The 13,992-nt window shown below is 37.1% G+C and overlaps 1 protein-coding gene across 2 annotated transcripts in view; it reads right to left on the reverse strand.

The window, feature by feature from the left end:
* LOC126094491 (phospholipid-transporting ATPase ID) overlaps positions 1–13,992 on the reverse strand; it is a 530,930-nt gene that overhangs the window by 143,272 nt on the left and 373,666 nt on the right. For both annotated transcript variants that reach the window (XM_049908899.1, XM_049908898.1), the window contains exon 9: positions 8,480–8,572. In XM_049908899.1, the coding sequence (XP_049764856.1) occupies positions 8,480–8,572 (93 nt within the window). The remainder of the gene's footprint in view (positions 1–8,479; positions 8,573–13,992) is intronic.

The raw sequence follows: 13,992 nt of genomic DNA on the forward strand, positions 1-13,992 counted from the left end.
TTTTCTACAGCATAATGAGACATCCCTTTATATACACTGTACATGTCACAATATCACTTCCTCTTGTATACTATTGGAGCAATAACTAAAAATTTAATGTTGTTGCAAAATTTTCTGCTTAACCATTCACCAGCAGTGTATCATCTGAACGTATACATAAATATGTGTTGGTGAAAAAAAAATTCTTAAAGGTGGTAGGATTAATCAGAATCCATATTAATAAATACTTCCCTCACTCTTTGATGAAACAGTTTCATATTTGAGAAAGAAGAAATTCAACTTTGACTGCTGTGTTGTATTTCTGTTGCTTGCTAGGTTTTTGCTTACACATGCATCATCGGATACAGCCACCAAATGGCCTTGTAAGCCAAAAACTGTCAGGAATAATAATTAATACAAAATAACATTCTATGCAGTAACAGTACTACAAGTTGTGAAATTCATGTGAGATTTTGATGAGTAAGGTATCATCAAATCAACAACTATGTATTTGTCAAAATAATCTCTCATCCACATGTCCACACAGATACTATGCATGAATAAAACAGGTGCAATGTCAAAAGATATTTGCTCACTTTGCACGTTTCCTTATCTTATGTGTTCATTACATTTTTGTCATTTAAATCAAATCCTAAATTTATGAATTTTTTCTTTATTTCCACAACGAAACTAAGAAATAATTACTTACACTGACTAAACAACAGTGCATATCCAATAACACTTGCATAAAAAAAGAGAAGAGTTCACTACAATCATTACAAGCAAGAATGAGGGAATACGTGAAGAGACTCTTCTGTTCCTCATTTTTCTCTGTCACTTGCAGTTCAGTATGAAAATTCATCGCATTAGGACATTTCCAAAAACACAAAGCTTGGCAGAAGACAGTTAAAAAGAAATAGCAATGAAGTGGACATAGCTGAATAAAACTAACTTTGAATTTCACTCTGTAGAAGCCTTCAACTGATCATTTGTTATGATTGCAAATAGTATTAAATGTAGAAATGAGAGAATAAACAAAACTGTCTAGGTATGGTACATATATGGTGTGAAGTCAAAGCCATGATTTATGCCTTTTTGTGTGGTGCTGTGCTTGCATGCACCAGACAGCTAGAACTTACTGACTCAGAAGTTTGTCAGTATAAGAATACGCTATTAAAACCAACTATAAACTATGAGTTCATCAGTATATTTAAGTAACTCCAAAACTGTATTCTTCATATTCATCCTGAAACTTCCCATCTGCTACTACTTTCATCTGATACAATTCTAACAAGCTCCTAAGTATTTTAACAGTCACTTTTGCTAATATTTTGCAGTAAGGTCGCACAGTAGAAGCTATCACTTGCAAAAACAGACATAGAAAATGTTGCATAGAAACCAAGAGCTCACAGATGCTATATTCTAAACAGTCAAGAGCAGCAGGTAAAAACTGCAACAAGAAGTGCATTACACTTCGCTACGACTGAAGTATAGTAGTTCATTTTCTTCCAGTATTATCCCGCTTCATTGGGTGTGCACTTGATAGCTCTGCTCTCATCAAGCATCTCACACTTGTTTCTGTGGTTATATTCCCTTTTTAATAAAACTATGTCTATATTTTTTTAAGAGTATCAGTTATTGTCATACTTTCTCTCATTGTTTTCAGTATCTTCTAAGAAAGGTTTTTGCCTGAAAGCAGCTACAAAAAAATTTCCAGTATCATTTGACTAAGCAAATAATTATTTAAATAAAAATCAATTATTACAAAGATACACACATTTTTAAACTGAACTAAAAAGAACAAAAATTTCTCCGAGCCCCATACAGACTTCTGACACCATGCAGATAGACCTGGAAATTTGTGACTATGGATCTTTTAATAGCTATCAAAATACTTTTAATACCTACAACAAGCAACGTGGGGTGCATGCAACAGATATTACTTATGAAGTGAACTATTCATGTATCATTTCTGTATTGCATGCTCTACACACTGTTTGTTATAAATCTTGGACAAGTATTTTCACTGTTATTAAAAATTCACAATTATAAATTTTCAGAACAACTTTTATAGCTTTAGGAATTTGTATGGAGTTAGGAGAAATTGTTTCATACTTTTTAGTTCAGTTTGAAACTTGCTATGTTAAAAACTGATATTAACTTAATTATTTTTTCTGTTTTTAGTCTTGTGTACGTGGACTTTTTTTATCAATTTCAAATATTTTTATGAGCTTACCACAGAAACTTGTGGTATATTTCGGATTTATTTCAGCTTCTCTTCACCTGAGTCAACCTGTCTATTGCTGCTTCTTATGCATTTCTTGCAAAGAGAAAGTAAAAATTAGAGAGATTCAAGCTCTTTAAAGAAATAAAATGAAGGGAAAGGGCATGGTACAGAAGAGAGAGATAATTACACACACATTTATAGTGGTGTACCAAAAGAACAACAAGTCCAAGTGAAGTTGTCAGTGCCATAAAAAACACCTTGAAAAATCTAATCAGCTGGGAATACATCAGAAACAGAATTCTGCAAATACATATGAAGCTAAAGGATCACTTTGTCACGATTATCATATTCACCAAATGATGAAAGAAGGCTTATTCTACAACCAGTTGACAAAATTCCTTGAAAATATAGGGAATCACAAGAAAACAGTTTTACTATAAGACAAACACAAGAACAGGGTGGAAAGCCAACAATGATATAGTGATGCAACATGATGAAAACCCCATAAAATAGTAATGGTGAAAGTTTGATAGAATTCTGTCTAAAAATGACCAAAGAATTCACAATATCTGTTTCAAACACAAGGATGTCCATAAGTGTAACTGGAAGAAAACCAAGCATTAACCTTAAATCCATTATAGACTTTCTCACAATCAAGTGAACAATAAAGCTAGTAGTACACAATATGGGGGCTATGAGAGAGAGTGCTGATCACAGATTGTATCAGATCACTTTTTGCTAATATTTACGAAGTCTTAGCCATAATACCACCCCCGTTTTGTACCAGCTAAGGCTAGCGGAAAAACTTGCCGCTGTTGAAGAAATTTCTACAGATAAGATGTATGAAATGATGAAAGAAGCAATTCATAAGCCAGCTATGAAGCACTGGGAAACAAAGAAATCCAAGAGATATGGAAAATTTGAGGAGTGGTGGAATGACATAGTGCCAGAACAAGTAGAAAATAAGAAAGCTTATAATAAATGGTGAAACCAGAAAGCATACAGTGGTTGGCGGGAATACAAAAATAGAAGAAAGGATACACAGAAAACAGTGATTAAGACTAAGTATGAAGCTTGGCAGAAAACCGCCAAAGAGATAGAAAAAAGCATGGAGGACACATGAGCAAATAAAACCTGGGAGGTAAAAATAAAGCACACATCAACCTAATTATTATGCAAGAATTGGTACACCACCACTAAGAATTACTGAGAACAGGGCAAAACACACACACACACACACACACACACACACACACACACACACACACAGAGGTTATACATATGCAAGCTTTTGGAGCCAGTGGCTCCTCCTACTGGGAGAAGGGCAGAAGGCAAAAGGAGACTCGTGAAGCAAAAGGACTGGAGAGGTTCAGGAAAAGAGGTAGATTTCGGAAAAGTCACCAAGAACTGTGAGTCAGGAGAGACTTAACAGACGGGATGAGAAGCACAGACTGATTGTTGGGGACTGCACCGGACAGAAATATCATCCGGTGCAGTCCCCAACAGTCTTTCCTTCTCATCCCGTCTGGTAAATCTCCCAAAACTGACAGTTCTGTGGGACTTTTCCTGAAATCTACCCCTTTTCCTAAACCTCTCCAGTCCTTTCCCTTCACTCCTCTTCCTTCCCCTTCAATCTTTCTGCTGGAAGAAGGAGCCACTGCCTCCAAAACCTTGCATATGTATAACCTCAATTTTTGTGTGTGGGTGGGTGTTCTCCTGCCGCTGCTTCGTGAACAGATTTTTATATCTACCCAAGTCAATTATATTGTCAAAAAATGATTATTTTCATTGTTATAACTGAGAACAGAGTACCATTCACTGGGAACCCAATGGAAACTGTAATTAATAATGATAATATCCCACATACAACTCCTGAAGAGGTTCAACATGTCACCAATGCCACAAAAAATGAAAGAGCATAGGTCCTGGAGTAATTTACATAGAACTGATTAAAGCAACACCATTGAAACTTTGAGAAATTGGCAGTGGTCTTTGACCAAAAAAATCTTAGAGGTAACAAATTTCCAAAGGAGTTAAAAAAGGCTATGATCATGTACATATTTGAGGAGGAAATACGGCGAGATTGTGCCAACTATCGTTTGGTATTAGTGTGATGCCATCCATGACGACAATCTACGGTCGTATCCTAAGAGAAGAGGATAAAAAAAGATAGAACTGAATCTGAAGAACAAAATGGATTCAGATCTGGTCACACCAGTACTGATAAGAGTCATTGTCTACAAAAAGTCTCATTGGGGAAAGGACAGCAAGGGGCTTACCATCCACCCACCTTGTCTTTATACACCTCCAAGAAGTTTATGACACAATTCTACAAAATAAGTTTAGACATGTCCTATGGATAATGGTGTGCCCTCAAGCGGCAATGGTAAAAGTGAGACATCAGCATTTCAAGAGTCTGATGTGACAAAGGGTCTACACCAGGGATGCACACTCACCCCCTACACTGTTTAAATTCTACTCGGAGGAGGTGTTGAAATCTTGGAAAAGGAAATGTAGAAAATTTGGTATTCCCTTAGAAAATGAGATCTAGTTCACCTTATTTTTTGCTGACAACCAAGTGATAGTAGATGGGGACGAGGAAGGTAATAACCACATGCTTTGCAAATTAAAAGAATAATATGAAAAATGGGGACATATTATATCATATCTGAAACAGGATATATGAAGGCGGGAGAAAATACTGTTAACAATATGCAAGTGCATGCTGACTTTGTTAAAGGGTATCATAACATTAAATCCTTCGGAGTGACACTGTAATCAAAAATAGAAGTATGAATGATATAATCAATAAAAACCCCCATGAACCATGGACCTTGCCGTTGGTGGGGAGGCTTGTGTGCCTCAACGATACAGATAGCCATAACGTAGGTGCAACCACAATGGAGGGGTATCTGTTGAAAGGCCAGACAAACACGTGGTTCCTGAATAGGGGCAGCAGCCTTTTCAGTAGTTGCAGGGGCAACAGTCTGGATGATTGACTGATCTGGCCTTCTAACATTGACCAAAACGGCCTTGCTGTTGTGGTACTGCGATCAGCTGGAAGCAAGGGGAAACTACAGCCGTAATTTTTCCCGAGGGCATGCAGCTTTACTGTATGATTAAATGATAATGGCATCCTATTGGGTAATATATTCCGGAGGTAAAATAGTCCCCCATTCGGATCTCCGAGCGGGGACTACTCAAGAGGACGTCGTTATCAGGAGAAAGAAAGCTGGCAGGTAGGTTAGAAAATTTGAAAAGGGAAATGGATAGGTTAAAGTTAAATATAGTGGGAGTTTGTGAAGTTCAGTGGCAGGAGGAACAAGACTTCTGGTCAGGTGAATACAGGGTTATAAATACAAAATCAAATAGGGGTAATGCAGGAGTAGGTTTAATAACGAATTAAAAAAATAGGAGTGCGGGTAAGCATAGTGAACGCATTATTGTGGCCAAGATAGACATGAAGCCCACGCCTACTACAGTAGTACAAGTTTATATGCCAACTAGCTCTGCAGATGATGAAGAAATTGATGAAATGTATGATGAGATAAAAAAAATTATTCAGGTAGTGAAGGGAGACAAAAATTTAATAGTCATGGGTGACTGGAATTCAACAGTAGGAAAAGGAAGAGAAGGAAACGTAGTAGGAGAATACGGATTAGGGCTAAGAAATTAAAGAGGAAGCAGCCTGGTAGAATTTTGCATAGAGCATAACTTAATCATAGCTAACACTTGGTTCAAGAATCATGAAAGAAGGTTGTATACGTGGAAGAACCCTGGAGATACGAGGTTTCAGATAGCTTATATAATGGTAAGACTGAGATTTAGGAACCAGGTTTTAAATTGTAAGACATTTCCAGGGGCAGATGTGGACTCTGACCACAATCTATAGGTTATGAACTGTAGATTAAAACTGAAGAAACTGCAAAAAGGTGGGAATTTAAGGAGATGGGACCTGGATAAACTGAGAGAACCAGAGGTTGTACAGAGTTTTACAGAGTTTCAGGGAGAGCAAAAGGGAACAATTGACAGAAATGGGGGAAAGAAATACAGTAGAAGAATAATGGGTAGCTTTGAGGGATGAAATAGTGAAGGCAGCAGAGGATCAAGTAGGTAAAAAGACGAGGGCTAGTAGAAATCCTTGGGTACCAGAAGAGATACTGAATTTAATTGATAAAAGGAGAAAATACAAAAATGCAGTAAATGAAGCAGGCAAAAAAGAATACAAATGTCTCAAAAATGAGATCGACAGGAAGTGCAAAATGGCTAAGCAGGGATGGCTACAGGATAAATGTTAGGATGTAGAGGCTTATCTCACGAGGGGTAAGATAGATACTGCCTACAGGAAAATTAAAGAGACCTTTGGAGAAAAGAGAACCACTTGCATGAATATCAAGAGCTCAGATGGAAACCCAGTTCTAAGCAAAGAAGGGAAAGCAGAAAGGTGGAAGGAGTATATAGAGGGTCTATACAGGGGCGATGTTCTTGAGGACAATATTATGGAAATGGAAGAAGATGTAGATGAAGATGAAATGGGAGATATGATACTGCGTGAAGAGTTTGACAGAGCACTGTCTTGAAAGGAGGGTATAAGATGAACATCAACAAAAGCAAAATGAGGATAATGGAAGGTAGTCGAATTAAGTCGGGTGATGCTGAGGGAATTAGATTAGGAAATGTGACACTTAAAATAGTAAAGGAGTTTTGCTATTTGGGGAAGAAAATAACTGACGATGGTCGAAGTAGAGAGGGTATAAAATGTTGACTGGCAATGGCAAGGAAAGCGTTTCTGAAGAAGAGAAGTTTGTTAACATCGAGTATAGATTTTAAGTGTCAGGAAGTGGTTTCTGAAAGTATTTGTATGGAGTGTAGCCATGTGCAGAAGTGAAACATGGATGATAAATAGTTTGAACAAGAAGAGAATAGAAGCTTTCGAAATATGGTGCTACAGAAGAATGCTGAAGATTAGATGGGTAGATAACATAACTAATGAGGTTGTATTGAATAGAATTGGAGAGAAGAGGAGTTTGTGGCACAACCTGACTAGAAGAAGGGATCGGTTGGTAGGATATGTTCTGAGGCATCAAGGAATCACCAATTTAGTACTGGAGAGCAGCGTGGAGGGTAAAAATCGCAGAGGGAGACCAAGAGATGAATACACTAAGCAGATTCAAAAGGATGTAGGCTGCAGTAGGTACTGGGAGATGAACAAGCTTGCATAGGATAAGAGTAGCATGGAGAGCTGCATCAAACCAGTCTCAGGACTGAAGACAACAACAACAACAACAACAACAACAACAAGCAAAAAAACTGGCCATGGCAAGCGACTCATAAAACAAATAAACGGAGTCCTCTGGAATAACAATGTAACACAAAACAGAACATATCATCTGTCATTTCATTATTGAAATTATCACAACATGTGGTGCAGAGTTGTGGGAACTATCTCAGAGGCAGACTGACTGACTGCCAAGATGGATTTTTGGAGACAGAGTTACAGATTTTCCGCCCTTACTCATGCTAGATATTACAGAATCAGGGAGATCATGGATGCCAATAGCACAGTTCTAGGGCCTACTTGGGTATGGACACACATGCCAGACACAAGATGGCAAGAAAGCATGGCAGACATTCAAGGTGCTGGAAAGATGTCACACAAGCAAGAGCAGTGAGAGGCCTTAATAAAGGAGACTGGAACAGCTGAAAATGTTGGAATCTGGGATGCGAGAGGTGGTGCGAGTCTTAGAAAACTTTGTGATGTATACAAACAACTTCCTCAAATTGAAAGTAGGCACCGGAAAAAATGAAATAAAAGAAACTCAATATCATTATGACACTGTGGCCAATGACATATTTTCCTTACTCCTCACTCTCCACAAAAATTTTTCACTTTAAGCTTATGGTAAATGTACTTAACAAAATGATTCACTCTTCAAATACTACCCCTCTGTATTTTTTCTTCCTCATCATTTTAACTCTGATATTTCATTTCTCACTAACTCCAGTTGAAAGCTGCCAGAACCAATGCATATTGGCTACATTTTCATCTACTGACATATTTAACACAATACTATTCTAATTCTATGTTTACATCAGTAACTAATGTACGTGTTAACCAAATGATAAGCATTCCCAAATGTTTAGGCAGGCATTTAGAATCAAATAATTCTCATACTGACAAATTGTCTGAACCAGCAAGTTATCACTACCTAAATCCTACATAAGGTGAGATGCTGAATAAGATCACAATTAAATGTCTTTCCATGCACTTACCTCAGTGATTTCTATAAGTTCATTAGTTTGTTCATCAAATATGTCCCCATAACATTTTCCAGCAATTGTACATTTGTTAAACGTCATTATATTCTGCAACAGAATTATTAAATTAAGAATAAGATAAAAGGAGTAGGAATGAAAAAGAGATGGGATAGAGTAGACTTCTAAAATCTGTTTCTTATAAGCAAATTAATAACTCTCATAGATCCCCTAACTCAAAACAGAATAATATCGTTACATAAATAATACAAAATCATTTTTGCATCATTACATAGTTAAAATTACAGTATCATTTATTCTAAGATATAAACAGTGAACAAAAAAGAGAAAAGACAAATATACACTTGCATCTATGACCACACCTCAATCAGCTACAGGTGTGAATAGCTGTCTTTTTCCTCTCCTTTGTTCTCAGATATGTCAAATAGGTATCACTGTTACAGTTAGCACATTATCAAAAAATTTTATCTGGTTAAATTAACTGAATTTGATATGTCTATTGTCCTTCAGGAAAAATTAGTACACATGTAATCTGAACTATAACACTCCAAGGAGGAAAGAGATGGGCTTCTGGGGAAAAGTGGCCAAGAATCAGTGGACAAGCAAATATTTTGTTGTCGAACTCAAAACAAAGTTAACCAATAGATACTGCTCACTACTGGGATTAGAGGGGGGGAAACCTTATACAAATATATATGGATGTATGCTGCCCCAGAACAATACTAGGAATCTTACAAATAAGTTGGGAGAAAAAAAGAATGAGAGCAGCAGGGGGGTGGAGGTGGGGGGAGTTAGTTTCAGCCAGTTAACAGGCAACTTGGAAGGAACATTAAGGATTTTAGCAGAGCATCACTTGTGACATTTGAGGCAGCTGAAAACAGCCTGGATAAAAATGTAAATCACAGCAGTGTGTGGGTTTTGTGGAGGTCCTTTTCGGCACGGCTGCAAGATATCATATTGTTGCTGTTCCAGCAGATGCTATTGACAATTGGGCTGTACTTGCCCTGGTCTACACTTGAATAGAGGGGTAAAGACAAGATAGCTAATCTCCTAGAACAAAGTCTAAAGCAAGCCACAAACGAACACAGGTGCACATGTGTGTACGTAAATAGTTGAGCCGAAACATTGTAAACATCTGTTTCGTTGCAAGTTTGTCCACCTCTGAAAACCAACACAGCCGTGATTCCCCATCACGTAGGTTTGACAAGACCTCGGTAGGTTTCTGGAGGTACGTGGCACCAAATGTCTAAGCATACGACTCGCAGTTCCCAAAATTACATGTTGGTGGTTTGTGGGCCAGAGATGGCATCCGGTAGTGTCCCGAATGTATTCCCTTGGGTTCAGATTATGCAAGTTTGGTGGTCAGGGTACAAGTTCACTGTTATGTTCTACAAAGTTGATTTCTGTGTGAATGCACCCGTGTTAGTGGAAATTTTATTAATATAATTTCATATGTTGCACGGCTTAGAAGAATTATTTGTTATTATTATTATTATTATTATTATTATTATTATTATTATTTCTTTCTTTTCTCAGGCGTTATGTCTGGTCAAAAATGGATAGTGACGTGGACATTGAACAAGCATGACTTCCTTTTAACTGTATGGTATATGTTAAATTGCATTTAGGAACTTTTGGGTAATTGAACATGTATCAATAATTACGGATTTCTTTAGTTGTATATATAAGTTTGGATGTAGCTGTATTGCATTGATGTACTGGTGGATATTGTGTGGTATGACTCCTGTAGTTGATAGTATAATTGGTATAATGTCAACTTTATCCTGATGCCACATGTCCTTGACTTCCTCAGCCAGTTCGATATATTTTTCAATTTTTTCTCCTGTTTTCTTTTGTATATTTGTTGTATTGGGTATGGATATTTCGATTAGTTGTGTTAATTTCTTCTTTTTATTGGTGAGTATGATGTCAGGTTTGTTATGTGGTGGTGTTTTATCTGTTATAATGGTTCTGTTCCAGTATAATTTGTATTCATCATTCTCCAGTACATTTTGTGGTGCATACTTGTATGTGGGAATGTGTTGTTTTATAAGATTATGTTGTAAGGCAAGCTGTTGATGTATTATTTTTGTTACATTGTCATGTCTTCTGGGGTATTCTGTATTTGCTAGTATTGTACACCCACTTGTGATGTGATCTACTGTTTGTATTTGTTGTTTGCAAAGTCTGCATTTATCTGTTGTGGTATGGGATCTTTAATAATATACTTGCTGTAATATCTGGTGTTTATTGTTTGATTCTGTATTGCAATCATGAATCCTTCCATCTCACTGTATATATTGCCTTTTCTTAGCCATGTGTTGGACGCGTCTTTATCGATGTGTGGCTGTGATGATGATGTTTGGTTTATGGGGCGCTCAACAGCGCGGTTATCAGCGCCCGTACAATTTCCCAACCTTTGCTCAGTCCAATTTCGCCACTTTCCTGGATGATGATGAAATGATGAGGACAACACAAACACCCAGTCATCTCGAGGCAGGTGAAAATCCCTGACCCCGCCAGGAATCGAACCCGGGACCCCGTGCTCGGGAAGCGAGAACGCTACCGCGAGACCACGAGCGGCAGACATCGATGTGTGGCTGTGTTAGATGATACGGGTGCTTGCCATGTAGTGTTTTCTTTTTCCAATTTACTTTCTTCGTATCTGTTGATGTTATGTGATCTAAATGGTTGTAGAAGTGGTTATGAAATTGCAGTGGTGTAGCCGATGTATTTATATGAGTGATTGCTTTGTGTATTTTGCTAGTTTCTGCTCGTTCTATAAAGAATTTTCTTAAATTGTCTACCTGTCCATAATGTAGGTTTTTTATGTCGATAAATCCCCTTCCTCCTTCCTTTCTGCTTAATGTAAATCTTTCAGTTGCTGAATGTATGTGATGTATTCTATATTTGTGGCATTGTGATCGTGTAAGTGTATTGAGTGCTTCTAGTTCTGTGTTACTCCATTTCACTACTCCAAAGGAATAGGTCAATATTAGTATAGCGTAAGTATTTATAGCTTTTGTCTTGTTTCTTGCTGTCAATTCTGTTTTCAGTATTTTTGTTAGTCTTTGTCTATATTTTTCTTTTAGTTCTTCTTTAATATTTGTATTATCTATTCCTCTTTTTGTCTGTATCCTAGATATTTATAGGCATCTGTTTTTTCCATCCCTTCTATGCAGTCGCTGTGGTTATCCAATATGTAATCTTCCTGTTTAGTGTGTTTTCCCTTGACTATGCTATTTTTCTTACATTTGTCTGTTCCAAAAGCCATATTTATATCACTGCTGAATACTTCTGTTATCTTTAGTAATTGGTTGAGTTGTTGATTTGTTGCTTCCAGTAGTTTTAGATCATCTATGTATAGCAAATGTGTGATTTTGTGTGGGTTTGTTCCAGTAATATTGTATCCATAATTTCTATTATTTAGCATGTCGGATAGTGGGTTCAGAGCAAGGCAGAACCAGAAAGGACTTAATGAGTCTCCTTGGTATATTCCACACTTAATCTGTATTGGCTGTGATGTGATATTAATTGAATTTGTTTGGATATTAAGTGTGCTCTTCCAATTTTTCATTACTATGTTTAAGAACTGTATCAATTTAGGATCTACTTTGTATATTTCCAATATTTGTAGTAACCATGAGTGGGGTACACTATCAAAAGCTTTTTGGTAATCAATGTATGCATAGTGTAGCGACCTTTGTTTAGTTTTAGCTTGATATGCCACCTCTGCATCTATTATCAGTTGCTCTTTACATCCTCGTGCTCCTTTGCAACAGCCTTTTTGTTCTTCATTTATAATTTTGTTCTGTGTTGTATGTGTCATTAATTTCTGTGTAATGACTGAAGTTAATATTTTGTATATTGTTGGTAGGCATGTTATGGGGTGATATTTAGCTGGGTTTGCTGTGTCTGCTTGATCTTTAGGTTTCAGATAAGTTATTCCATGTGTAAGTGTATCAGGGAATGTGTATGGGTCTGCAATGTAACTGTTAAATAATTTAGTTAGATGTGAATGTGTTGAGGTGAACTTCTTTATTTGCTATTTTATCTTTTCCAGGGGCTTTCCAATTGTGAGTAGAATTAATTGCTTGGGTGACTTCGTGTTGCAAAATTATCACTTCAGGCATTTGTGGTATCATCTTGTATGTATCTGTTTCTGCTTGTATCCACCGTGCATGCCTGTTATGTTGTACCGGGTTTGACCATATGTTGATCCAGAAGTGTTCCATGTCTATTATGTTTGGTGGATTGTCTATTTTAATGTGTGTTGTCTATTGCCTGGTAAAATTTCTTTTGGTTTGTGTTGAATGTTTGGTTTTGTTTCCTTCTATTTTCACTCTTTTTGTATCTTCCAAGTCGTTTGGTCAATGCTTGTAATTTCTGCTTCTTTTCATCTAATTGCTCTATCGCTTCTTGTTGTGAGATTTTACCTAACCTTTTTCGTTTTTTTTTTTTTTCCTGACATTTCATTTCTTATAAATTGTGTTAGCTGTCCGATGTCTTTTCTCAGTTTTTCTATTCTGATCTGTAGCCTGTGTTGCCATGCTGGTTTTGTGGGTTTCTTCTGTGTGTTGGTTGGTTCTAATCTCTGCCTAGTGTGTATATTACGTGTAGTGAGTGCCCCTATATAAACCAGTAGTTGTAACTCTTCCATAGTTGTGTTTTCATTTATTTCGTTGTGTACGATTGTGTTGATAGTTTTTATTGTTGTTTCGACTTGTGGGTTATTTGGCAGTCTATGCAAGAATGGTCTAATGTCTGTATTTGTGTCTTTGTATTCTATATATGTCAGCTGAAATTTTTCTTCTATATCTAACATGTGTGTTACTTCGAGTTCTATTTGTGCTTGTTCTGGCGGCTGTCTTAAGATTTCATTTTCCTCTGATTGTTTAATTGATGCGTGTTGTTCTTTGTTTGTTTGCTCTGGGATATTTGAGTCCATTACTGTATTTTCTTCTTCTTCTTCTTCTTCTGATTGCACATTATTTTGTTCCAGTATTTGTTGTACTTGTTGTTTGATGTTTTCTAATTCTGACTGGGGTATCCTGTTATTTTTTATTATTACACAGATCTGATCAGCTAGTCGTTGTTCTGTTAAAAATTTTAATTCTGGGTATCTGATAATAAATGTTGTGTATACTTGTGATCTGTATCCAGTTGTGTTGGTTCCTAGGTTTGTTGCTTGGTAATAACAGAACATGAGGTGTCGATTAACTTCATCTGACCATCTCATCCTCTGTCTAGGGTGGTTGCAGGAAGCATATCCTGCAAAACACCTCCATTTGGATTTAAATCAATTTCCAGTTGGCTAGCAGTGTCGTTACCATTGTGGGCGGGCATAGGGTTCAAACGTCGTCCCCGACCATGACGGCGCTTGTCCGAGGCTTCTTTAGTTCTGTCGTGAACCAACTACTCACACTAAAAGGGGGGTTAGCCCTATTAGTGGTTTGTTCTTTTCATCGCCTTTTATGGCTGGCAGAACATACCGGAAGCCTATTCTTTTC

The sequence above is a fragment of the Schistocerca cancellata genome, chromosome 8, assembly GCF_023864275.1.
Source record: "Schistocerca cancellata isolate TAMUIC-IGC-003103 chromosome 8, iqSchCanc2.1, whole genome shotgun sequence".
In the NCBI taxonomy this organism is placed as follows: Eukaryota; Metazoa; Arthropoda; class Insecta; order Orthoptera; family Acrididae; genus Schistocerca; species Schistocerca cancellata.